This window comes from Taurulus bubalis, assembly GCF_910589615.1.
Source record: "Taurulus bubalis genome assembly, chromosome: 17".
NCBI lineage: Eukaryota > Metazoa > Chordata > Actinopteri > Perciformes > Cottidae > Taurulus > Taurulus bubalis.
This window is the reverse complement of record NC_136605.1, coordinates 8,886,450-8,914,029: the sequence shown is the minus strand read 5'-3', so window position 1 is coordinate 8,914,029 and position 27,580 is coordinate 8,886,450. Positions and strand designations below refer to the sequence as shown.

Below are 27,580 nucleotides of genomic sequence, written 5' to 3'. Positions count from 1 at the left end.
AGCTAGCGAAAGATAAGGTGGACAAAAGAACGCACACTTTTTACTGTTACTGAGTTTACTGTAGGCTACATGACGGAGTACCTTTAAAAACAGCCAGAAAAAAACTTTTTGTGAGAAAACGGTTAAGTTAGTGGTATAGTGGTATAAAATCTGATTTCGGAATAGCTTAACAGATAGGTTACATACGTAAGGAAAATAAAAACTCAGAAAAAACTGCTATAACATTTTCTGTCAGTCCACCATACTGTACTAAAGACGTTGTAAGACGTTGTAAGACGTTGGTTAGCTAAGCTAACAGTGGCAACTTCAAGGCTAGCAAGGACAAGCAAGCTGTATAGCGAGCTAGCTACTGTATGCTACCGACTTTTGCAAGCTAGCAATTAAATAAACGATTGAAATTACAACGAAACTGTCTATCACATATGACCACACATCACATTGTCTTGATTCACAATTCAGCAGTACTGTACCTTCTTTCATCACTGCAAGCCTACAGTACCAGGGCTCTCAAGTGTCACGCATTTCGGTCTTAACTCACGCCCTCCCGCCACACATCGTATTTCTCACGCAGAAAAAAAAACTATAGGCTATTTAATGTGCCGCAGCGCACAAACATGACCTGGTCGCGCTGCCCTCACCATGGAGGAATCAAGCACGTCTCCCCCGAATCCTCTGGAGCTCTGCCGCGAGGTGCCACTCATCAGCCAATCAAAAAAAAGAAATGGGCTACACGAATAGCCAATCAGAAAAACGTATCTGTTGTATCTGGGTGAAATGTAATGAAGATAAGGCCGCCGCCACCCCTCCCCCCCCCCGGAGGCGCGCCCGGGGGGGGAGGGGGAGGAGGAGGAGCATATGTCACTCTTACCTGTCTTAAAAACTTGAGAGCCCTGAGTACGCTTGTCTCCAGCTTGTTTTTGGCTTCTCTCCCTCTTCGGGAGATGGGCAACCACGGTGACAAGCGAGCAAAGCGGACTCATGGACTCAACCAGCAGTGTAAATGTCTGCAGGAAATCTCTCTTGTGCTAATTCTTGTGTACATGATAACTTGCTTTCATAAATATCCAAATAATCCTGTGTTGAATGTTAAAGGGAGAAAGAGAGAGCAGTGCATGCCTTGTCATATATAAAACAGGAATACAAAATAATTTACAAAATGCTTTATTCTGTTGTGGCAGTAAAGTTTCAGCAGTTGTTTTGGGCATTTGGGTAGGGAGCATTACTCAATGGAAGTCTTTAAAGTCGCAGATTTCAGTCTTAGGTGATTTAAATATTCTATTTGAGTGAAAACTATGAAATTGTGCTTAGAGTTTAGTCTTTGCTGATAAATAAGCTTCAAGTTTTCCGAATTGAGTGCATTTTTTTGTGGGTGTGGAGAAAAACTGCAATACAGATTTTTTCCCCAGGAATGTTGCCACAGGCACCGTTTTTAATGAACTGCAAATATATGAAAATTGCAATACTTCCATGGGTCATAGGCCCCATCACCAATATGTTACTTCCTTCAGCTATGGATAGTGACTTAACAGACTGTGAAGCTACAATTAGGTCATCATTATCAAACATTATTACACAGCTTTGTTAAATAGCCTACTTGATTCTAATAAGTTACTGGACTAGATGGTCTGTTATTTCTTTTAAATCAATATGTTGTTTCAAAGGATTGATTTCTGTGTAATGAGCAGGTTAATATACAGTGAGCGGGTGATTCGCTTGACCTGCTCAGCCTGTCTTGGTTTAATTCACAATAATGACCGGCCCGCTATGCATTATACCTTTATCGTTTTGCAACAAGATACTGAAGTCTTCAGTTTGGGCTTTGCATTCCCTCCACATCCAAGTGAGGTGATTGAACTTCGACAGTGGGAGTGCTGCTGCCCGTATCCTGAGATTCAAGACTGTCTGTCCTCTCTTGATACAGAGAAGCTCTACAGTCTTGATCTGTCACCTGGCTCAGCAGTGAACATGCACGGTCCTGTGTGTGGATAGGGCTGGATCCTACGGGGTCATTTGGCCTGGAGGCATTGATAGAGCCCTGTTGGCTCTGGTGGTGTCCCATGCGTGTTGAAGTGTGGACTGCTGAAGGGGTGAGGGGGCTGAAGGTGGTGTGATACTGCGGCTGGCCAGAGTAGGTGATGGAGGAATGGATGGGTGTCTGGGAGCTGGTCTGATTATGTGTGGGATCAGAGTTGTTTTGAACAGTCAGAGATGGATGAGAGCAGCCAGAATTTACCGGGGAACACAGAGGGTGCGAGTTGCTCAGGGTGGGAATAGAGGCATTGTACGGCACATGTGGGGCTTGACAAATCCCTGGGAAGCTGCTGAAGGCAGAACCGAGGCCCAGGAGGGATGCACCTCCCCGAGCATGCGAGTGGGTCATGTAGGGAGAGTTTGGAGTTGTTCTTGAGGTTTGAAAGGGGCCACACTGGCTCTGTAACCTATGGGCTGCGGCCCCTTCTCGGTCAGAGCAGCACAGGTGTAAACAGGACGATGCAGGGCTTGAAGAGTGCAGCAAGGTGGGACTTCTGCCCTGGTTGGGCATCCCACTGCAGCCCCACACATTTCTGGCAGGATGGCTGATTGCTTCATGATGGAGGTGCAGACCCGTGGCAATATTTAAAGGGACATTGGGCTGCCAGTTGCTGGAAGTAGACACACTAGGACTAGGAATCATATTTACGCCATAGGAGTGTGAGGGGACGGGAGGGGTATGGAGCATGGTCATATGAGATTGTAGGAAATGCATTATGTCGTGGAGCTCCTTGGCCAGGTTGGATAGTTCTTGGTTTAAATTGCTCACCTGTGACGAAAAAAATCAAAGTTGACTGTTGGGATATGTCTATTAAGCATTTTATGTAACTCCTAAGCGACAAAAAACAGTCAGTACATTTGTTTGTAGCAGTTAAAACATCTTATAGTATACCTAACACTATTTTGTATACCAAAAATGAATGCTTTGATATAATTTGTATCTCCCATTTTCATATCAATGCGTTGAGTCTCATATTCTTCTATACCTCTTTGTTCAGTTTGCTGATGTTCTGTCTCACTTCCTCTGTCTCCAGAAGCAGGTGAGCACTCACCTGGAACCGGTCTGAAAAGGGATGAAAAAAAGATTAGTACAATACAGCTGATGTGTGATAGCCCTCTATAAGCATTATATAATACATGTCATATTATAACCCCAAATGAGTAGGATTATAGTCGCTGCTTGAATATAGACAAAGTGTCACAAAGTGTTCACATCTGACATTTCTCGATATGCATTTGATCATACAAAATGTAAAGTAAAAGATTTGATCCTGAAGTGTTTTTAATTAATATGTTTGCTGCCCCAATCCCATATATTTCATATTTCACCCACTGTGCAGCCTGAGAGACTTTACCTGTTACATTTGTCTTCGTCTCGCTCTGCTCTACATTAAATTGAAATGTGTGACCATTGTCCTCAATTCCATCCACGACCCTAGCAGAGACACAAATCAGCGTTACTTCACTGTGAGCAGGTGCAAACTGATGATCGAGTCATGTTTGGGTGAAGCAGGATGAACTGGATACCTGGGGCTAAGGTCCAATGGACTAACACAAGACAAGGATGGCATGAGTAGATTGGCAGGCCGGTGGGTGAAGTCTGGGTCACTGGTGAGACTGGACAAAGGAGAAGGTGAGAGCTCCTGATTGGGGAACGTCTGAGGGGCGTGGCCTCGACAGCCCTGAACAGGTGACCGACAGATGTGGAGCGCGTTGATGTGGCGGAGCTCGTCTCCTAACAGGGTGCTGAGGCAGGGCTGATGAACAGGGCTGCCTATTCCTTGTAACAGAGGCACTCTCCTCTGCTGGGAGTGTCTCATGTCTTCTCCACGTGCGGCATCTTCATCCGCCTCAACGATATAATGTAGTTTATGGTCCATAGCAGCACGACCCTGAGGAGACGATGGATGGGAATTAGACGTTTTCTCTGATTTGTGGTAATGAATTGAAGCTGCAAGAGTCTTTAACATTGTGCTTTTGTTTGTTTATTTGCTTTAATAATATACCCATCATATCAGTGGGATTAAACAGTAGCATCCCCGTTAATGTAAGAAATCCCATCATGAGGCCAATTTAATTTCTGGTTTCAAATATGGTAAAATTACACATATATGCATAGACAAAATATTTGCATTGTCAGTGAACTTTAGTGAACTTTTTGTCAGCATGCAAGTTTAAGTTTCTGTCTTTTGGAGGCAAAAAATACATTGTGTGCACACAAACTTAGATTGACAAATGTAACAAAGCCTTCATTGCCTCTTATTAATTTAAAAGTGTTGTCTTATGTATTCTTACAGTGTCATAAAGGCTTATTTTAGGCTCCTCTTGCAGAATCCTTAACATGTACAATTCATTTTAGCTTAAAGCTTATACCTCTTGATTAATTGGTCTCATCCATGTAGTCCATGAGCTGTTTCCATCACTATACTGAACAGCATCCATCTTTATCCCAGCTATGTATATACATTCAGTTAGTGTGCACATTCATGTATGTATGATGTACACATCATCAACACAGATTGTCCGTATGTATCTGTAACGGATTTCCAGATTTATCAAGCAGATGAAGGCTGAAGTAATTACCTCAGTGAGGCACACATACCTGAGGCAGCCTGGAAGACCATGGAAACTTTGTTCCTCCCTGGAGATATCCAAGTCAAAATGAACAAGGTATTACACACACATTCTATATTTGGTGGCAAAGTATGTTGTTGTTAATGAGCAGGAGCAGAGGAATTAATCACTGGAGTTTCTGTCTGTCTCTGTCGTGTTCCCTGCTCTTTAAATGTGATAGCAAAGGCCTTACGTCAGATTCACTGCCCTCTCTCAGGTTGTAGGTGAGGTTGTGATGGATGTCAGAGCTGAAGCGGCTGCCGTACTCCGGGTACAGCCCGAGGACCTCCCTCAAAGCCCGAACACTGATGTACTGCAAGTCGCAGTAGGTCAGCGCCTTCACGTCGGCATTGGTCTTGATCACTTGGTCACGTTCCGGGAGATCAGCTCCAATAAGGTCACCTTTGCCTGTAGGGATTGTCAATTGAAACAATCTGAAAGGTGCAGAGGAAATAAGAGAGGACATGTTTGACACTAGGGGCGCACTGACCCAGGATGGCCAGGACCACGCCATCTTTCAGAACCTCCAGGGAGCCCGAGCAGACAAAGTAGTTGGCTTGTAGTGCATCTCCGTGGCGTATGAGGTATTCCCCAGGAGCACAGAAAGAGGTCTTGATGTGCAGCGAGAGGGAGCGCAGACACCCTCTGCTGGCTTGCTCGAACACGGGCAGCTGCAGGATGTCTTTGTTCAGGTGCATGGCGATGTCAGCCCGCAGTTCATCTGGGAAGTCATGCAGCAGCTAAGAAAGAGAACAGGACATTTCTGGAATCCATCTACTACTAGACTATTTCTTCAGGACTTACAAAATACCGTCACCTCTTCTCTTTATATATTGATGTGCTTCCCTACAATGCAGGCTTTTACGCAAAACTATCACACACTTTCATGAAAAGAATGAAAATCAGCACTTCAGAAACTCGTAAAAGCAACACACTGTGTAGTATCTTTTAAAAATGTGTTTTATTTGGTTGTGTTTTGAAACAATATAAGGCTCTGTAGCTCTATTGGGGAAACCCTTTATTTTAACGCTGAATCAAATTACTCCATTAAATGTGTCACTAGCTGACTCAAACACACTAACGTCTTGTCTACACTGGCCACTATAGCGAAAGCAGCACGTCAGCAAGATAACAGCCATCACAGGGGCACGACGACGGTACAGGGCCCACGAGGGCTGAGGGAATAACATTCACAGGGAGAAAAAAACTAAACAGGTTTGACTTTGTGTCGGTTGGATGAGGCGATAGCTGAGTTGTGATGGCGCGAGTAAGGTCTTGGAAAAGTCATACCTCCGTGGCCCGTGGTGCTCTAAGACAGCAGCAGCTAGGGTCCTCAGATCTGTTCAAGTATTCTGTATTAGATAGCACGTATAGCCTATTACACTACCTGATGCCACTCACATGACGTGCCAAGCTGCTCAGTAAAAACAGACACGAAGTATTGAAGCCAGCATGTTCTCAGTGGCTCTGTCTGTTACCTTCAACAGTGAATTAATTATGTACAGATGGTGGCTGTGAGGGTGTTAATGAGTATTCTCTCTATTTCAACCACGATTCCTATAATTACAGGGAACTGCTCCTCGATCGGTTCTGGCATCGTTACTGAAGTTCTATTTGCAACAAAATGTTGTATATTAAGGAAATGGAATGAGACACCAGAGAATTTGAGGGTGACCCACATGTTAAGGATGACGTTTCTAAATCTAGAATCCAGCACCCAAACAAAATGTAATTTCTCTTCATGAAAAAGACGTTTCTGCAACCCACACATTCAACAGCTCACATACTGCTGAGTTTACGCACTTTAAAGCTACTAGGAATTCGTGTGGATTTTTCTCTTATTTCGTGTGGATTTTGGCGGTCCCTGTGGACAAAAGCAGTAGTGGAGGTCGCGACAAGGAAGACAGATCTTTGTCTGTCTGCGCTGAGGGAATATCTGTTGAACTTTCGACTGATTTCACCCGGTGGCACCGATGACAATCATTAAGAATGACATTGTAGAAAAAGCTGATCCTCTCACTGATGGTCTCGTTTACTTATGTAGATCATATCGATGTTACAGTATTATGAGACTGTATCATAACAGTTCCTCACAGTAACTTTCACAGAAAAAAATCGTATTTATTAGGGGCTAAAATATTTGAAGATATCACAGGCAAACGGTTGCTTACTTGTGATTCTTCACCCACCTCATTGGCGTTGATGCCATTGTTAACAGACCAGGTGGCCTGAAAGTACTCCAACATCCTCTGCTTCAGCAGCTGAGGCAGCCGATGCACACGGATGAAGTCCTTGAGATCCTTCATTCGGGTGTGGTAGAGAGAGCGCCGTGAGTACATGCGCTGGATGATGGCCGTCACGTTGCCGAAGACCACCGCGTGCATCAGGGCTGGAGGCGGTATACGCAACATTGTGATATTCTCACAGCATTCATTCCTAATTCTTTCATTTTCTGTGATCACAAGAAAACTCACCGCCCATGAGCATAATGCAGATGGAGAAGACTTTCTCGGCATCCGTATTGGCACACACGTTGCCAAAGCCGACGCTGGTGAGGCTACTGAGGGTGAAGTAGAGAGAGGCGATGTAGGCGCTGGGGATGGAGGGGCCACCCATGGTGCGGTTGATGTATGGGGTGTCCAGACGCTTTCCCAGCTCCTGAAGCCAGCCTGGTGGAAGAGGTCAGATGATGGTTGTGTAAGATTAATCGCTTCAATGGAGGATCCTTTCTCCTTTGAGTAGGTACAATGGGTGATATAATAAAATGATATAACACATTACTGGTGATATAATAGAATTAGTCTGTGACATAAACTTCCTCCGTGCTGAGAGGAGACAAGAGGTTGAAATGATGCTGAGGCCTTCGGGCATTCAAGCATGACTAGAGATGTGCTCAGCAGATCTTAATGAGCAAGGAAGAATATGATGCTCTTGATTTAGTGGTGTCGGACCTGTCACACCCCCACAATGTGCTCACCTATGTCCCAGGTAACGGGGTCACTGCTTTCTATCTCCTTGCGTCCGATGACGTACCAGACACAAGCCATCCAGTGAGCCAGCAGAGCAAACACAGACATGAGCAGGGTCAGGACCACAGCGCTGTACTGGGAGTAGCGATCCAGTTTCTGTAACAGGCGCAGCAGACGCAGCAGACGAACGGTCTTCAACAAGTGCACCAGCGAGGTCTGAGGGAAGAGAGAGGAGAGAGCAAAACATGCAAGCTGGATCATTTTGTATCACTTTCCTCTGTTGTATCACTTCTTTAAATCAGAGTTTGGGATATGGTGGGAAAAAGGTCTTCTTTCTGTTTCCATGACAGTGACGTCGTTGGAAGCAAGTAAGAACTACACAGTGCTACATCAGCTTTAGCAGCATAGATACACAACGTTTACAAAGTCACCATGACATCACCTTTTGGTTTGAGGACTACATTTTTAAAGCCTCACATTTTTGCCATTTTGGCCTTCCCTATCTTGGATTTTTGCAACCAGAAGTCCCACAAGAGAAAACTTCCTTGCTCTCTTCGCTTGTATTGCAAACTATATTATGTTTCCAAATGCAAAAATGCCATCCTTAAATGTGTGTGTGCAGAGGACAGAGAGGCTGCTGGAGGTTGCAGCTGCAGTGGGAAGGATATACCGTAGATGGCAGGGACCCTCTAATATCAGCGCGGGCAGTTTAGTCACTGACGAGAACCGTGAAAAAATGAACAATGTGTTTGTCACTATGCATGAAAGAACACTTGCGCACAATGCGTCCTGGTTCATAGGCACAGCAGGTCAATATAGCACACACAGGATCATGTATTTCCTGAGTGGACTACATTTACCATCAGCACAGATAGGACATCTACTTAAAAGCTTGCAATTTATTCCCATTAATACTTATTTCTACACGTTTCTACACTTTTGTCCGCCCTTTGTTCCATTATATATTTGCAAGTATAACCTGTGACCTATCCTCTTTTCACCTCTAACCTTTATTCAGTAGTCCCTTTTGTCAAACACTTGCTCTGAATTTAATGCTACAATGAGCAGGAAAGTTGTTATCCAGAGTCAATTTCAACAAAACCCAGGCTGTAGTTAGAGGCAAGGCAAGTTTACTTGTATAAAACCTTTACATGAGACAGAAAGGCATGAAGAAATGATATGGAAGAAACACAAGGACAACATACAAAGACACACATAAACAGGATTTTGAAAGGATATAAATCAAATAAAATGGAAGATTAAAATACATTAAGAAGATTAAAAGTGTATCTTTCTAAAATGCAGAAGTCCGATAGAGAGATGTCTTTGTGAGTCAGCTGAGGCCCGCAGCAAAGTAAAACTAATGCATGAGAAGTACTAGTGTTTATCTGCCGGATGAAACAGAGGCGAGCAGACAAACGACAATGCTCAGTGAAGTGGTTGAATGGTGAGGGATAATCATCTCCAGTCTAGTGCTCTGAGGGGACGACACTCCTAAAACATTGGTGGCCATTGTCCTGAAGTTAGTGCACTTAAAGAGACAGGGAAGTATAAAACCTTGGGGCATACTGTACTTCGAGATATGGAAAGCGATCTTACCACTGTGATGTTGAACGCGTAGAGAAGATCAAAGGGCAGCGCTGCGATCAGATCCACAAAGAACCAAGTGGTGCAGTAATGGAGGTAGATGGAGCGGGCGTCGTACACCACCTGACCTGACTGACTCACGTACGTGGTGCGGAAATTCAAGATGATATCTGAAAAGGAGAGAAGCAAAGGAAATGTTTCACAAACACATAAATACAACTTAAAAAACGTGAATTCATTTTGGTCTCAGATTGACAGTTTGGGACTAAAGCTAAGGCACATAGAACATAATGCAAGTTCAAAATCAAAATCAGAACCATTTATGTTTTCACGTAAGGAATTTGTCTTGGCAGGTAGTGCACAATATTAAACAATACACAATAAACACAGTGCAAAAAGAAATAGGAGCATGACATTTACAATTTACAATATAATATAATATAAAATTCAAATAAAGTGCACAGACAAACAGATAACAGTACTTTAGACAAGTGTAATGTGAAAGTGGCAAGTGTATTTAAAAGTTGATTGATTATAATTCAATACGAATAAATAATACATTTACTTTCACTAAAAGTAAAAACTGAACAACAGCATGTGACACCAGGTGAGCTAATTTTGTTCCCAGACAAACTTGTTGAGAGATTGCAAGTCACAGAGTATCATGACAGATGTGCTATCACACTTCGTTTGGAGGAAAAGTGGAATGAAGTGAGAGAAATCTAATTATGATTCGTAACCTGGGGCAACAGAGACGGCGTGAGTGGGCGAGGAAAGGTAGGCGCCGGAGTCGTATGTGTTCGCCATCGCCAGGGAAACCACTGCAGCTGCACTGAGAAATATGGTTGCTCTTAATAATCCAAACTGAACATTGTGGTCTCTTTGTGATTCTCCACAACAGAAAGGTCAGCTGGTGTGACGCTATTTAAAATAGTTTGCTACAAGCTGCTAATTATACACTAAATATAGACTTCGCCTCCTATCTGGAGAAAGAGTTGATCGCCATGACCGCAAACAAACGAGAACAAGAACGTTTTAATGAAATGAATACATCGTACCGAGGATGAAGAGCATCTCCACCACGATGTCGCTGCCCATGGTGCTGCGGCTGACGAGCGAGTGGTAGTCTCCGCCCTGGTCGTGGCTGACGAAGCAGATGTCGTAAGGCACGGCGACCGCCACGTAGAAGGTCGCCAGGAGAATCAGCCAGTCCCACAAGGCCTTGGAGATGCTGTAGTGAAGCAGGATGAAACGGGACTTCTTCACAGCTGCCACCTTGTATTCGGGCAGAGACGGCTTCGGAAACACACTCTGAAAGACAGGTGACATAAACAACAACAACAACAACAACAACAACAATCCTGAGATTTTTCCTCCTGGTGCAGAGAGTCGACACAGTTGGAGAGGAAGTAACTTCAATTTCTTCAAATCTTGTCTTATATTTGCATCCATCTTCAACCCTGATGTGCAATGAATTTTTTGGATCAATGAAACCAAACTTGGAAAGGAAACAATACAAATAATGATGTGCCTTTTCTTCAGCGCCTGGTCAGGCAGCGCTGGCATTAATTAGCTCAGCATGAAGCACTCCTGCCTATCATCATCATCCATCTCCTTCATCATCTCCACAAAATTTTGAATAGACTTGGTTGGTTTAAAGGTGGTTTAAAGAGAGCACATGCTTGTATTCTAAAGGAAAATAGCCAAACATCACTCATAACGAATGATGAAATATTGAGACTCACAATGCATTTATATAGTGTGTGTGTGTGTGTGTGTGTGTGTGTGTGTGTGTGTGTGTGTGTGTGTGTGTGTGTGTGTGTGTGTGAGAGATGATCTTAATGATCCAGGGGTTTGCACTCACATCGGTCAGTTTCCTGTTGCCCCGCTTGGTGAACAGGTTGGTCAGGTGGTGCACGATAGTCCTGCCCCTCTCTCGAGCTTGGGAGAAGTGCGAACGATTGGTTTTCCTGCTCTGGTGAGCGGCCTCTGACACACAAAATCCAGACATTCACAGAATGAATGCCAATGCCGTGTCCCACTTTGTATTTAAATTGTATAAATGAAGGTGACAGCATGATATTTTGAAGATGAAATGAAGTTAAAAGAACCAGGCCTCACCCTCTGCTGGGCTGATGAGAGGGCTTTTCCCATACGATTCACTCACGTCTTTAAAGGACAAGAGGAACAGCACCACCTCACCTTTCTCATTTTTAATTGGCACAATATTCAGGAGGCACCAAAATGGATTTCCTGAGGATATAAAATAGGTTTATCACACTGAGATTAACCAACAATATCGCAAGACCACTCTACAATAATAGATTTATATTGTATACAATGGAATAACAATCACCTCAGCTCAGGCAATGAGTTAAATTCAGGACGTTATCACAAATACTCAACGTTGTACAAATACATTTTAGGTCTGTTGTAAAAACAATATTAAAACATGTCAGCTCAACTTGTGCATGAACCTCTGCATAAGCATCCTCACCATTCTTGCGATAGAAGCAGACTTCTCCCTGGTACTCCTGCTGGCCCTCCAGAGCCTTGTCCGCCTGCTGGATAACACTCTCGTTGGTCTCGGCTCCGTGGAGGAAGCTGCATGTGCAAGTTTTTTGCATCACTTCAGTCCGTACGAAGCCGGTCAGCTCGCAAAATCCATCAGAGCAGTACACAATGGGGTAGCCGTGGCGACCCTGAGCATTTCCCAGTAGGAAGTTACTGTCTGCGAGGGGAAATAAAGGTTGGAGGTAACGATACTGTGTGACCTTGATGAATAAAACATTTTTTTAAAGACTGAGCAACAGTCAATATGTTGTACTTTTCTAACTGCACAACATTCTCGTTCATAACTTCCTCCCCATACTGCTCTCCAGATTTGTCCTGTTTGTTGTTGCACCAGCGAAAAAACAACTTTTTTTTCTTTCTTTTTCTGAGTCATCCTGTCTGCCTTCAGCTCAGAGCCCCGATAGAGTGGAGTGTATATCAGAGAGAGCTTTGAAGTAAGCTAGTGGTGTGTATTCAGTCTGTATATGCAGGGCTCCAGCTGGATCCATGGGGACGAGTGCCTCAGTGAGGCTTTGGACCCTAATTAGCATGCAGAGCGTGTTTTCATCCAGCAACTGGTTGTGCAATGTATTTTACAAAAACACACACACACACACACACACACACAGACATGTAAACACACTATCTTTTAAAAGATCCATCCATCTATTTTCTGACGCTTATCTGGGGCCTTGTCACGGTGGCAGCAGGTGAAGCGAGATATGTCCCTCAACGTTTTCCAGATATATTAGCTCATTTCTGCAGCTCGATCTGGGGCGACTCTGAGGTCTCCGGCCAGTTGGACGTGACCCGAAAAACTCCAAATGAAGCCGAACGCCGGCAGCATCCTGACAGTGTCTTGTTCATTCAGCGATTCACTCCCACACTGTTTTAGTGCGTTGGCTCAACTACAGTTTGTGGTGCTGTTGAATTGTATTGGTTGTTTTAATCATTTTGTCCATTTATATCGATGAGCACGGGCTAAATAACCGTAACGCTTCAGCCCCATCCTCCAAAATGGCCATAAAGTTGAATCAACACCTCTCTAAAACCGGTAAAACTGAAATTGAACATTAGAAACGTTCTAACTCTGCTGAGAAGCACATTTCAACTACAATTTAAATATTCAGTTATTACATAACAGTACATCACAAGAGAGAGAATACTTGTGTGTCGAAGAGATGCTTTTATGCCTGAGCAATAATGGTTGAGAAGACAAGCTTTTCAATTCAGACAATGCAGTCTACAGTTCAGAGAGATACTTGAAAATGAAAGCCTTGTCTGAAAACATATTGTTGCTAACTGTTGGAACATTGAAGTCCTTTTAGAGCAGGGAGTAGGTGGTGAAGCTGAAGAAAACTATAATGAAACGCACAAGTCACTGAATTTACTCTGCAAGATGCTGTATGTCTCACAGAACAGGTCCATACCAAATAGTTTCTTCACATTAATCTATTAGGAGGGCTGTGACAGGTGGATAGAAATCAGAAGGTCAAGCACGATGCCATAGTTAATGTTTTATAAGAACTATGAAGGTACAAACATTGAGTCTCTGTCCATGGACAAGAGATAAAAGATAGCTTTTTGGGGAACGGTGTATGAGTAATCTCCTACTTGACGAGCTATTATCTGCTAAGAAAATGATTCAGACTTTGGGAATAAAGTAGCCCAGCTAATTGAATACACTCTTTATAAACTACAGAATGATTTGAAGAAATACATTATATGGGGTAATGCTCTGCAAGGTTCATTGTACGAGAAAAAAAGCAAAATCTCGCAACCATTCATTGACTAATGCATGTCTGCTTCCACTCGTCTGCATATAACCCTGAATATCACTTCAGTATTGAGACAGATGGAGCGAGTCCACTGAATGGTGTCTTCCTTCATTTATTTGTTCAGTTGTTCTCTGAATGCAAGCTGATTCAAATTCAAACATCTTTGTTGGACTATGCTGCAAAACATTATAGTTATGATATAGCTGCAGAGACAAGACTGAACACCTGTAGGCCACCTCAGCCACTTTTAAAGAGAATCATATTTCCAGTGCTCCCTAAAGTTAGGAAACTAAACAAATACAGATAATAATTTGTAAAACCAAATATAATTGAGGAGGTGTTAAGTGTTTAAAGACATGCATTTAGTGGTGCGTGGACATCTCACAAGAAATAAATAAATAAATTAGGATCTTTCCAAGCTCATGTTGCCATAGCAACCTGTCTGGAGAAAAATAAAACATATGGCAATGCTGCAATTTGCATCGACGGGGTTACCGAGACGGTGCCCTCCGAAACACAGATGGAGCCAAAAAAAGATCTGAAACATTGGCCTCGTTCTGATTCATACTCAACATATTTAACGGATAATTGCTGAAGTGCTTATACAACAAGAACGAGTGAGGATTTACTAAGATATAAAAATAATAATGATATAAAACTCTTTCAATTACCTCATTATCAATAGATTTCTGTCTCAACTGTAATCTTCCCAAGCAAAGCTGCATCTTAGTCGGATCCCTTACAGCCAGTTGTCAGGCTGAATGGAAAAATAATAGTTTATCTGTGAAACTTACATTTTTCGGTAGCACTTTATAATAAGTACACACTTTTTAGCATTAGTAAAGCATGAATAAACAATGAATTCATCATTAATAAAGCATTATTCCAACATGGATACTCATTAGTAACTCATTCATAAACACAGTTATACATGTTTCATTCTTGATTAATAAGTTATGGTTTCATACTTTTTAAATGATGAATTCCCCATTTGTAAATGAAGTATTCATGACTTTTAGATGATTAATAAGATAATTTGGAAAGTGTTAGTAAATGATAAAAATGCTGCAATTCATGATGAAATCAGGTAGTTACTACTAAAGTGTAGACTATTTATGCCTTACAAAGCATTATAAAATGTCATGGTTAATTCAGTAGTTACTACTGGTTAGTTAAGTATGTTCTGTAAGTTAATTCTCAGTTATCTTCTCAACAGAAAACGGAAATAGACACAACACAAAGTGATAAAGAACATTAATATGATGGTGCTAGAGGGCCATGCCCGTCAGTGGCACGAGTGTTCCATAGTTTGTTGGTACATATCTACATATTATTGATCTAACAACTGAATTAATGAGTAGTAACTTGATTTCATCATGAATTGCAGCATTTTTTGTTATCATTTACTAACACTTTACAAATGATCTTATTAATCATCTATAAGTCATGAATGCTTCATTTACAAATGGGGAATTCAACATTTATAAAGTATGAAACCATAGACTATTAATCAAGAATGAAACATTTATAACTGTGTTTATGAATGAGTTACTAATGAGTATTCATGTTGGAATAATGCTTTATAAATGATGAATTCATTGTTTATTCATGCTTTACTAATGCTAAAAAGTGTGTACTTATTATAAAGTGCTACCCATTTTTCTCTTGTTTAGATCATCAGTGCATGTTGTGAAACCTTATAACACAAAATAAATTGTATTTCATTGCTAGATCTTCACCTCCACTTGGCATTAATCTAATACATTAACTTCTTTACAGCTGAAGTGCATTCACTCAAACACAAGGATTCTTACTGCTAATTATCCAGGACGGCACTTATAGGGAGGAGAAGTATGTCATTACAACACCTACTTCAGGCGATTAGCAGAAGAGACTAGGAGGGAAGAAGAAAAAAAAGCTATACAGCTTCTTATGGTTGGTATTGTACTATTATATTATTGAAACTTGTAAGATACATTATCACAAGTGTCCATTTAAACTGCTATATATTAAGTATTTTTTTCTGCTTTCAAAGAGGTTGACTGAGCAAGGCCAAATGGTATTCAATTGGCTCTTAGCGGCGGCATAATTCCTTTTAATTAATCTCCCTGTAAATATCAGGGCCACGTGAACACCACCTCCATTTCCCTGAACCCAGTCTCAATTCACATTCACACTGAGAATATTTTCATTATTTCTTCAGCACGGAGATATACGAGTTGAAATAGTTGGCCCCTTGTCTCCAAAGCGTTATCATCAGACAGAAAGACTTTCATTTAAACTGAGACAGATTCAAGGCAGTTCTTCAGATTTAATAGTGCTCTGCTTTGAAGCCATGTTTTGTCAGTTGGCCCTTTCACCTCCCACTCAGCTACTTGGTCAATCCGCCCCCTTTGCACATCTGAAACAGAGGTACTGAGAAAGTCTCTGCAGCGCTAATGTGCGTAAATGCAGGTATATGTGTGTGTGTGTGTGTGTGTGTGTGTGTGTGTGTGTGTGTGTGTGTGTGTGTGTGTGTGTGTGTGTGTGTGTGTGTGAAAGCCGGGGCGAGACAATGTGAAGAAGGGATGGATGGTTTTTGAGTGTGTGACAGAGATAGTGTCATCGCACTGAATTTGTGAAGTCGTAAAGGACATGAACAGTCTGACCCGAACACGCTCTGTCACACCTTTCATCGTGTTCTGGAAAGAGCTGAGAAGTGCCTGTCGATGACTAACAGACTTAAACTGGGAGGGCAGGACAGAAACACACATAAAACTACAAAACGAGGGTCAAAATGAATGAATCTTTACTGTCGAAGCAGGAAAATAAACAACCACTGTCTAATTGTTGAGATATGAACAAACATGTTGTGTGGAATAAACACTATAAAACAAGGAGCTGGGCTTTTCCAAATAAGGAACTAATATTGCTGTCTGAGTGGCAACACAAGAGCAATTCGCAGGTATAGTCAAATTTTACATTTGTGGAGGTATTAAAACTCCCGTCATGTCAAGTTTTTGATGCATCATCTTGAATATTTTAACACAATAACTGCAAAAACAATGTTAAAAAATAAAATAAGAAAAGCAAAAGCAAAAAATGTAAGTACATTTTTGTAAAAGTTTTGCTTCTTCAGTTCTAAAATGTATTGTGGTAGTTTGTAATGTTTAATTAAGTTTTCAGTTATAGCATTTAGTGTAATTGTTTTAATAATTTCTGTACAATTAAACAAGCGACACTGTGCTGAAACAGATCTGGACCTGATCTATTTTCTCTTTCCCTCATTTGTGTGGACCCTCCATTTTTGCTGTGCCTAACCTGCTACCCTGACGACATGTACCCGACGCATGGCACAACAGTCACAAAAAGGATGTGCAAAGCCAATACCAGGATCACAAGATACCAATCGAAAATATAGCCTTAAATGTTTGAAAGTTTAATGTTGAAAAATAACAGAGAACTTGAAGACATTACGAGGATATTATTTATTTGGTCATATCACATGATGAGCAAAAGCTCTACAGCCTTTAATAATGCTGTTGACGGATTCATTTAACATTTCTTTTTTTCTCTTCAAGAAAAGTCCTTCCTGAAAAATGTGTGGATTATGAAACATCCTAATAAGCCTCTCTGCGGCTCAACAAGTGGCTCTTCAGCTCCAATACATCTTTCTGGATGGCACTGTCCGTCTCCATTTCCAGCCCTGCTTTCCTGTCACCACTTACAGACTCATAATTGGATCTCACTACCGTTGGACACATTTGTCGACTGCAGCGTTTTTCAGGGCCAGTCCCAATCCTAAACTAGGTTACAAAAATGCCGAAGGCAAAACTCCTAAAAGCCTAACTGGTAGAGGTGGAGCGTCAAAACTGAGAGGAATCTATTTGCTGGCATCACAATTTTAATTTGATCATATGAAAAAAAAGTTTGAAACACATTGACTGCAGTATTGACGTGAATAGTGGTGATACACACAGCCCAAAAGAACAAAGATGTACACAACGGATCTACTGAATGTCTTGCGTGTACCACAAATGACAAATATGCCCATTGGTGCAGTCATAAAGTAATTCATATTTACATGAGGTTTTGCAGGGACAACTGTAGAGTATTAGTGAGATCTTTTCTACAAAATGTACTTACGAGTGCCATCAAAGTGCTTTGCAATGGTGTCCAAGAAGGTGTTCTGAGGAGCAAGGAGGCCCTTCATCACAGGCATCTTGTTCTCGATTAGGAGAAGGCTGCAGACTCTCAGACAGCGGTTTCCAGTAGCTCGTCAACATTCCCTCAAGGAGGACCTGAAAGAAAACCACGCCGCCTCTCCTTGGGCTCGCTTCTGACTCTTCCCTAATGTGCAAGATGTTTCGGTTCTGAATGTTGTCAAGGTGAAACTACTGACTTCTGCGGAAAAGAGCGAGGAAGTGTTTCTCTCTCGGTCTTGAGTCAGGAGCGTTCAGGTTTGTTAGTTGTGCATCCCTTGGCTCTCAGCACCACTCCAGTATCACAGTGAAGCCTCAGCTTCTCTTTAGTCAGTCTAACTCCACTCACCATGTTCCTGACATCTCTGAGTCCCCTGCCTCTCTCTCTCTCTCCCTATCTCTCTCTCTCTCTTTCTCTCCCCCGCCCTCTGTCTCTCGTACAAAAGCCTGAACCATCCCCCTTTACACACACAGTGAATGTGTTAGTTCTCTCGTATTCTCTCCCGTTCCCATGCAAAACTTGTGTCCTCCTACATGTACTTATCGCTCCCCGGAGAAGTTATTATCACTTACGAGAAACGTTTCCGTTGCTCCGGCTGCTCGCTTCAAAATCATTAATCTGTGGTACAGAAGGAGTGTCTATATATATTCTATGGACATGTGGTGATCAGAGGTCAGGTTGACAGAAAAGCAGCACTCGATGATGATTCACTGTCTGGCTCAATGACACAACAATCCATCTGCTGCCAAGCAGGATGTCTGTCAGCAGCATGCTGCTAGTATCACCATATCTACATTTTCTTCACTACCTGTACTGTACACAAACAAACACCACCCCACACACACACAGTCGCTGTAACACACAGAGTATACACCCACACACACACTCACACACACACACACACACACACACACACACACACACACACACACACACACACACACACACACACACAGACACTCTCACTGATTGCATTTCTAAATAACAACAGCACCTGTTCTTTGTCTTGCATCCGAGCCAATTAGCGCTGTCCTAGCTTTCAAGTGTAACGCTGTTGTGCACAATCACACAGTCACACAATCACACACCCACTAAGACCTGACATTTCATTAACGCATATGTTATTACAATTTCTGCACTTAGCCATGAAATGTCATTCTGATCCATACAAGAGTCGTTTATGTGAGATTTTTTAAAACCAACATCTTGAAGCAAACTATATGCAGGAACGTGTTGCTGAGCAGCACTCCTCCTGTGATCTGTCCCTATTGTGGCCTAAATGTGTGATATAGCGGAGCTATAAGAGTCACAATGAAGTAGTTGGGAAAGCAATAACATCAGCTCAGTCTGCACAGATTACTCAGTTCGAGAACATTTCCTCAACAGCTTCTCGATCGCTTCTCCTCCGTCAAAAAGGTGGAGTAGAAATGGTCTTTCAGCCCCATAAAGCTCCTTTCTAAGAAAAACCCACTGAGCCCAAGCTGAGGCTCCAGAGGGGCAGAACTTTGGATCTCAGTGCAAAGCAAAAGGTAAAAAGAGATCTGATTATATCCAATATTATCAAATTTAAAGCCAGAGTTAAGACAGAGGTGTAATGTTTCACATGTGAAATGAATAGTAGTACACACTTTGCTTTTATAGATTGGATAAAAACTAAATAGAGGAAGAGTTTCATGGAGAGAGGGCGTGTGGTAAACATGCTATTATAGGAATACCTACAGTATGAATGGTGATATTCATATTGCAGCATTCTTGCATTAAAAAGAGCAACGTGTTGAACCCCTCCAGGCTCATGCATGTAAGGCTTGAACAAAAAAAATCATTCAGCGAGTGTAAATGAGTACACAGCTGTGCTGATAGATTTGTGCCACAGAGCACCACTCATAGATCAGAGCAAACAGAATTGATGGTAAAACAATTCATCTTTTATCTTTACAAAGCATGCATAAGGCATCCTATTGGATATCATCTGTATCAGTACGCCTGTCACGCTTTTATCATATCAGCACCCTCTTGTGTTCCCCTTTATTCCCACACTGTACTGGGACGCTGTACGAAATCAAAATACAAGATTGAGCAGAGATGCTGGGCTTTGATTCAGAGCGAAGGGTTGGACAAACATGATTGGAGTGGATCGGGGGGAGGAACCATTTTGATGTAACAACATCTTTTTTTTTCAGTAAATCTTACAATAATGAAATTCAATATAAATATGTGACAAGAATATATACTCCCCTGGTCTCTCAAAACAATCAGACACCTTTGCCTTCAGCAAAAAGAATACATTAATTGCACGCTCTCTCATGTTGTTTGAATAATTGAAATAATCTAACCGTGTTTTGTTTGTTTTGTTTGGATTACAGTCTTTTTTAAATATCTACACAACACAACATCAGATTTTCCCGACACAACATTATTATTTTCTGGTTTAATGCGACACATGATAGAATCATGCCTGCATTTGACTTTTAGACTGAATTGAAGCACTTTTTTTAAAGACATGTTGTCAGCTTTATATTTTTTTATTACACCCCGCAGCCTTCTTTCCATATATGTACAATATTACACATCTTCCAAAAGTTATCTGACAGCCCAGTGCACAGCAAAAAGGCACAGTTCAAAGAAAATCACAAAATCTTTACTTACATACAGATTTAGTGTCATGACACTCACCAAATAGGTGGAGTTTCGTACCTGGATTTGAACAGAGTCTCATAGGCTACTGATACCATGAGGGATTTAGCTTGAATCAGGTAGTGGCAATGTGATGGTTGACCCTGACTGAGCCATCCAGTCCATGTACTGCTCTCCGGCCCTCTCTGCGATCCTCTTCCCCATCGTCAGGATCCCTGCTGCTTGACTCCGGGAGCCTTGAAGGAGCTGGTGGAGTCGGCTCTGCAAGTTATGCTCGTCTTCATTTCGTTTGCCCAGGGTGAGGATGCCGGCGGCGGCGTCTCCTGGGAACGCTCCGGCAGCAAAGGTCTGGCTGCCGGAGCGACACAGAAACGCAGAGAGGCGACAGGAGCGAGCTGGTTGTCTGCAGCATTCAGACACGCCGTGAGCGTCGCAGGCCAGTTGAGACAGCAGCAGCATCAGAACCAGCACCAGGACCTTCTGCTGGGAGAAAGAGATGCGTTACAAATACATGTTATACATATTATATGTTATACCAAATAAACTTATGCAAGAACGTGATCTGCAGACGTAAAAAGTCACAGAAAGAATGATTTAAGAATTCTTCATCATTCCTTATAAAGTGTTTATTCCACCATGATCTTAATGTTGCTGGTTAGATATTATTGGATGGATAGACATAGACAACTATATGTATACTGAATGTGAATCACCAAATCTCCAATAAGATGATGCTGATATTTTTTATTTTATATGCAAAATAAAACCAGAACTGTGCACAATTATTCATCTCTGCATAAAGGATATGAATCAGTGAACCTCCAATAATATCATACTGACATTTATTCCACATATGCATGCTAAAACATCTTTAGTCAAAGTGATATTACATAAATTAAATCATACCAATCTAACGTAATGTTGTTTTTCTTGTTAAGTTCAGATCATCAATACTGTACAACCCTATTAATTATATGGGCATAGTCGTGCCTTAGCAATTTGCCTAAATCTTAGAGAAGTCTAGTGTTATAGAAACAGACACACAAGAACAAAGAAGAACATGTAGCCTCGGCTCATTTAAAATACAAAACATGTCCTTAGATATGATACAAAGCACAAACAATACATAGAAAATATGAATTATAATGAACTAAGTGAAACTATAACACTGATCACATAACTAAATGCCTAATCACCTTGTGAACTTGTAACTTCACAAGATACCAGTGACATGATGAAAATAAAATGCCCAATTTTAAGTATTTTGAACAAATTCAACAACTTAATAATTTTATAAAAATTAAATACGGCAAATTTAAAAATAAAAAAAAGTAAGTCAGCTGCTTCGGTCTTGGTGAGGATATGAACACAAATGTAGAAAGACTAAAAGCTCCAAGAAGCCAACCGTATAGCAACTTGAAATACCATGAATGTATAATGGCCGACAAATCGCTCACTAATCTTTACATAAAAAGGAAGAGGCTGCTTTACCTTGTTAGACGTGTCCATCCCAGCAGCTTTCTGGAAGTTGGTGGGGAACCACGGCATCTTCTGGCTTGTGTGAAGGGGAGTCATCTGATCTTCTGATCTCCCCGGGGGAAAGATAGTGTCTTTTATATTGTTTCCTGAGGCCCACCCCGATGGACGTCATTTGTCCAACCACAGAAATGACCCGATACCACTAATTCTGCTCTTTGCTCATTTGAATGGTTGGTGTCGCGCTCGCTGCCATTCATTAGTATCCTGTGGCAGATCATCTCCAAGGCTCTACTCTGGACCTTTGATGATCTACAGGTATTTCTTTGTTGCCGCATGCCAAAGGTTTATGAAAACATACAATTAAGATGACGGGTGAGGGCCGGAAGTCAATTAGCTAATGTGTCCAACGAGTTCTAAAATTGAAATATGGAAAAAGCCCAGACGCCCTTCCTTAGTGCTAATGGAACGCTAATTCAAAAGGCATGCTAATTAGGTTCAATGGGCTTTATTCTCTCGTACAATAGGCGCCATACTCACACATCAATCAGTTTTGGCTTGTTCCTTCACGGAGGTATTACTCGTAGGAGGAACAGGGTTTATGTATGGGTTGATGAATCTGTGAGCCCAAAGCTAAAAACATCAAGGAGGATTATTTCAATTGGAAAAGAGCACACGACGCTGCTCCCAAATGATGCTTTATGGACTGTAGAACACTCATAAGTAACCATAATAGGATAACACAATCACAAGAAAGCAATTATTGACTTTTAGATTGTTTTCATTCTCACGTCCTCATTTACTTAATATCTGTTGCCATCTTATGGACAACAGGAAGCATTGCTATAGACAAACCCATTTGTGAGGAAATAGATGGCGTCCTTCTCGTTTATTGATAAGAGAAGAATTTTAGATCAAGAGAATCAAGAGTGCATCAAAGTGCATCAACAGCGATCAATAAAGCCTTCCAAAAGCATTATTGATTGCTGTAGATTTACTGTGAAAGCTGCTTTCAAAATGCTCTAAAGCATTACTGATGTCAGTTTGAATACGCACTCTCAGTCACTTCTCAGAAATCCTTTTCAGTAAAATATCAGTCCAGGCCCTGATTGATACATTGCTGAAATCCATGTCAAATAACACAGAAACCAATCCCCCCCTAGGGGGGAAACTGAGCGATTGTTGTATAAAACTGTAAATCATAGGTTGTTTTATTAATTCTTAAAAATAAAAGCCCAAAACTGCTGTATTTGGATGTATTGAACACCATAAACAACATACAGGTGAAATATATGGTTTGGTACATCAAATAGCATTCAAATAGCCCAAATGGGCCCCAAATGAGACCTCGCCTGAATTTTGTACTAAACCCTCTCTAACTTTGTTCTGCTTCACTTTATCACAGTCAATCTTTGCAGAGAGAATGTTCACATAGTGTGCTATGATTTGGGTTAGAGTAGGACCTTACAGCTGCATCATTCCAAAGAAATAATCATCCTGAAAGTGCTTTTTGTCTAGGCGGACCTGAAACATTTTCCTTTTTTGCTGTGTGTCATCTTCATTTACTCTTAACCAGTAACACACAGACTGATATTTGCACATCTGGACAACATCTCACATGTGTAACCTTTTGTTATAATGCCCCAATTATTCAAATAGCCCTAGTGGTTGCAGAAATGCACCCTTTTTAGTTTGGGTATGCAATTTTGGAGCAGAGGCCGAAAAACAGGTCAGTTCATCCTTGTAAATTACATTTTCACGTATCCCTATTTGAAAGTCATGACGGATAAATGAACAAGAGGAGACAGGATAAACAATGAAGCCAGTTTAATGGGCCACTTAAAGGAGCTCTTACAGAATCCACACTCACTTTGCAGTGAAACACATGGGTTATTGTTTGACCCTCGTGTTGTGGCGCTTACCAGTAATCGTCCCAGTCCCACATGCACTGGTTGTCCTGATCTGCACCACAGTTCAACAGGTGTCAAATCACTGTATATGTGGAAGTAATGCTAAAAAAAGGAATCAGAATATCAATAGAACTAACAACAATTACTATAATACCAATCATTAATCTGTGTCTGAAGAATTATTATATCAATATATGTTCCCTTCGTACATTTTACATACACTTTACATCTATATTCACTTTAATTTGTGTTTTTATTGACAGCAGTACCATGTTCCTGTTGACCTTTGACCTCTCAACAGGCAGGGTCAAATATTTCCAGTTGTGACTGGTTGGTGAGCTCCACCACTAACTGACCTGGGCCAGCTCCACCCTGGGGACCAAAACACCGATTCACGTAACGTCACACACACACACACAGCCCCTGGGGGGGAGACAAGGAGACCCCGTGGGGAGAGTCCATGAACGCCGAAGAACTTAAATCCTGTGGAATGACACTGGAGATGTGCGAGGCTCGATGGAGGTCGGCACCGGCAAGCGTTGCAAGAAGAAGAGCATCAATGTGACTGACCACATCAACAGCTGCTAGTTCGTTTTTCTATTTTGGCTCGAAAGCTTCCTGGTTTGTGCTGAATTAGAGCTCAGCCTAGTCAAGCCGCTCTACGTTGTGCACTCAAGATGAAGACGGCAGCCTCTTCGTCAAAAGGAGTGAGGGTTTGCGCTAAGCTTTACGTCGAAGATGGAAGAGTGCGAGCAGGACAAAATTAAAAGTCAAAGACATGCTGAGGATTTTCTGGAAATGAAAAGGCAAATTTGTGGCAGAAAATGCCAAGGTGAGGTAAAGCCTGTACCCACAGAGCTAGAGTACGTAATGGAGGGGCGTGTAACTAGCACTTCCCAGAGAGAGACAGGGATATCTAACGGATCCAACTGCGTCACGCTTTCCCTATGCCGAGACACACACCAGAGGTTTGTTACCAGCTGTACCCTTTTGTTTTTTCACAAGAGAGAAGACAGAAGAGACCTACACTTCCTGGCTCAGATGGAAGATTATCTTTAAAATGCACGACGGAGAAAAGTGAACATTGGCTTTCCAGTTTTCCATCTCGTTTAGAAGTGTGTGATTAAAGTGTTAGGTCTCTCTCTCTTTTCTCCTCCAGCCCTCTGGTCAACTCAAACCTCGTCTCAGACTTGTGTCTCACTTCTAACGCGGCGGGTCTTCCTCAACATCATCATTTCTTTAATCCTCTCAGCCAATTCCTCCAACTCCCTTGCGTTACTGGCCTTCTGCTTCTGTATCTCTAACTCGCTCTCTCCGTCTCTCTTTGGGTAGGATTCTCTGTGGGCACAGGCTGTGGGTCAGCAGGATCCGGCAGGATCGTCGCTGACCATCCCTTTCTCGGTGATGGCGCCCAGAGGCCCTGCCGCCCTCTGCTGCTGGCTCTGGAACTGAAACTGGAGCGGGGTCAGGGCTGGGGGTTGAGTGTAGGCCGGGGGTTTTGAAACAGTTTGAACCAGAGGGAGAGCTGGTAGCTGGGGATGCTGCTGGTGAAGCGGGTGGGGATAAGCCTGAGGTGCTGTCTGTGGTTGGGGCTGGGTTTGGGACGGGTGCAGTGGCGGAGGCTGTGGGTGGGTCTTGGCCTGAGGCTGTTGCTGCATCTGGACCGGCTGCGGCTGGGGGTGAGAATGGTGCTGAGGGGAAGCTGCTCCGTTCTTACTGAGACCACAGGACTGAGCGGCACAGTGGATCTGACGCAGAGTGTCCAGGGCCTCGCTCTTAGCGTGCTTCAGCAGGTCTGCCTGGCCCTGAGAGAGAGAGAGAGAGAGAGAGAGAGAGAGAGAGAGGGAGGCCACTTTGTTAACAACACTTGGTGACAAAAATAGGAGAATATATATGTGCCCTGCGAACTGATGACCTGTAGCCGGGTAAACCCTGCTCTGCCCAATGTCAGCTGGGATCGGCTCCAGCGGCCCACGACCCTAAATACGATAAGCAGTTATAATGGAATTTAAATGACATTAAATAAGGGAGGACAATTAGATAAAGGGTTGTATAGGAATCCTGTTTCCTTAGTGCACTGACATAAAACATGCAAAGGGGGGCAGTATAAAACCATCAGCTGGTTGCCAGCCAGTCACACTGTTTCTCTGAGATGGTGAATAGTGTTGGCATAAGGGGATAATGCGATACTACATTGCTGCTCTTTAAAGATCTGGGAGCACCCCAGAGACAAATCCCTGCCATATGTGGAGGAAGTGGTCAGGGCAGGCATCCTGCAAGCACTGTCAAGTCAATCCGGGGCCACTGCCAGGGCTGCCTGCCACCTTAAGTTAGTCATCTCTGCCATGTGGAAATGTGGTGGAGCCTCTTCCACAGGCTGTGAGTTAGAGGTGCTTATAGTATTAGAACTGGCCAAGAAAAAGATAGGAAATCTGACCACGTGCTTTTTTAAGAACTCTCTCCACATCTAGAGTATTTCTTCCCCTCAGGCCTTGCAGTCTTGCACGCCCCTGTGTCTTTCAGTGTCCGGTCCGACGCTTTCTTTACTCCACCTTCCCTCCAACATCTGTTCACAAACAAGTTGAAAGCAGTTCTCATCGGTGAATCTGTCTATTTTCCCTCTCTGCCTCCCTCCCGCTGAACTTCGGTCTGGACGCGTCTGACTCGATGTGACAGCTCATTAACTTAACATCCCTTTGAAGATGCACAGAATGACCCCTTCTGCACCAGTCTAGAGTGTACTGTAAAATGTCAAAGGGATGAGTAAGGGTGCTGCCCTGCTCATGATACCCAACGCTTCGCTCCCAGGTGATGTTAATACGCTGCAAGTGTCCTTTTACCTGAGCCACTGCCGCACGCAAAACCCGGGCATGAATAAGTCATATGTTTGAAAAAAGAAAAAAATGGAGGAAAAGAAAAAATTCGGGAATTATGTAAGTCATGACTCACCAGGCATAAAATAAGACAGCGAGAAGACTGCTCTGTGCTGCCAGAGCTAAATCACGACGGCACTCGTATTCGGGTACATTCACCAGCTGGCCTGAAGCTATTCACGGGGGGCTATGGCCGAAAAAGGGCAGCCACCAAATCCCACCACTATATCCTCATTACATTCTCTCCTAATCTCATACTTGTTTATCAACATCAGTCCATCCCCTTGCTAGAAATTGGACACTCAATAACCAGCCTTTACTGTTTATTCTCTAATGCCGGCCCCTCCCTTGGGAACTCTCTCCTCCAGCACCTCCGACATTCTCCGTCACTCGCCACTCTCAAAACTGCACTTAATACTCACCTATTTAAATCTGCTTTCAACCTGTGATGCTAGTTATGTATGTGCTTTTTTTTGTTTGTTATTATATCATCTCTCTGGCTTTTTTATAGTGTTATTGCTTTCATTGTTTCTGTTCTTACCATGTAAAGTGCCTTTGAGTACCTTTTAAAGTGCTATACAAATACAATGTATTACTATTATTATGATGATATTATCATAGGGTTGTTGACCTAGCTAGAGAGTGCTGTGACAGCGGAGCACGAGCAGGATTGAGAGCATCTCCACTTGAGCTGTCATCTATGGACTCTGTAAGTTCACTTGAACTGTCATCTAGAGAACAAAATAAATCTCGAGCTACATAAAACGAGTGCTGGCAAGACAAAAGAGGGCCAGAGTTTTGATGGAAGACTTTAACAGAGGCTTGATTAGTTATGTAATACAATACCTCAAACAATAGTTAATTACATTAGAAACTACAATGGTGAGTGATTTGGTAGGCAACCAGAATCCACATGTTTTTGGAGCATGCTTATCTTAAAAAAAAAGTAACTCCAATATGCCTCTTTATGTCTC

At 42.3% G+C, this 27,580-nt stretch overlaps 3 protein-coding genes across 3 annotated transcripts in view; all 3 read right to left on the bottom strand.

Annotated features, from left to right (window-relative positions):
• Nucleotides 1-1,807: 1,807 nt before the first annotated feature.
• On the bottom strand, nt 1,808-17,732 carry kcnh4a (potassium voltage-gated channel, subfamily H (eag-related), member 4a; the record flags this gene model as incomplete). The annotated part of the gene is made up of 16 exons (XM_079233576.1): nt 1,808-2,800; nt 3,018-3,094; nt 3,387-3,466; nt 3,559-3,923; nt 4,634-4,672; nt 4,838-5,052; nt 5,135-5,384; nt 6,834-7,033; nt 7,119-7,313; nt 7,622-7,829; nt 9,213-9,370; nt 10,259-10,511; nt 11,065-11,189; nt 11,322-11,453; nt 11,698-11,931; nt 17,657-17,732. 16 exons carry the CDS (start codon nt 17,730-17,732, stop codon nt 1,808-1,810), a joined length of 3,600 nt encoding a protein of 1,199 aa, XP_079089702.1.
• A 2,720-nt stretch (nt 17,733-20,452) lies between these two features.
• On the bottom strand, nt 20,453-21,922 carry hcrt (hypocretin (orexin) neuropeptide precursor; the record flags this gene model as incomplete). The annotated part of the gene is made up of 2 exons (XM_079232674.1): nt 20,453-20,827; nt 21,839-21,922. 2 exons carry the CDS (start codon nt 21,920-21,922, stop codon nt 20,453-20,455), a joined length of 459 nt encoding a protein of 152 aa, XP_079088800.1.
• A 2,442-nt stretch (nt 21,923-24,364) lies between these two features.
• The window catches only part of LOC306749249 (inactive phospholipase C-like protein 2), a gene marked incomplete at its 5' end in the record, with an annotated part of 60,684 nt that continues 57,468 nt past the window's right edge, over nt 24,365-27,580 (bottom strand). Inside the window, one exon of the mRNA XM_079232514.1 lies at nt 24,365-25,538. Coding sequence (XP_079088640.1) covers nt 25,092-25,538 — 447 coding nt within the window. The 3' untranslated portion in view covers nt 24,365-25,091. The remainder of the gene's footprint in view (nt 25,539-27,580) is intronic.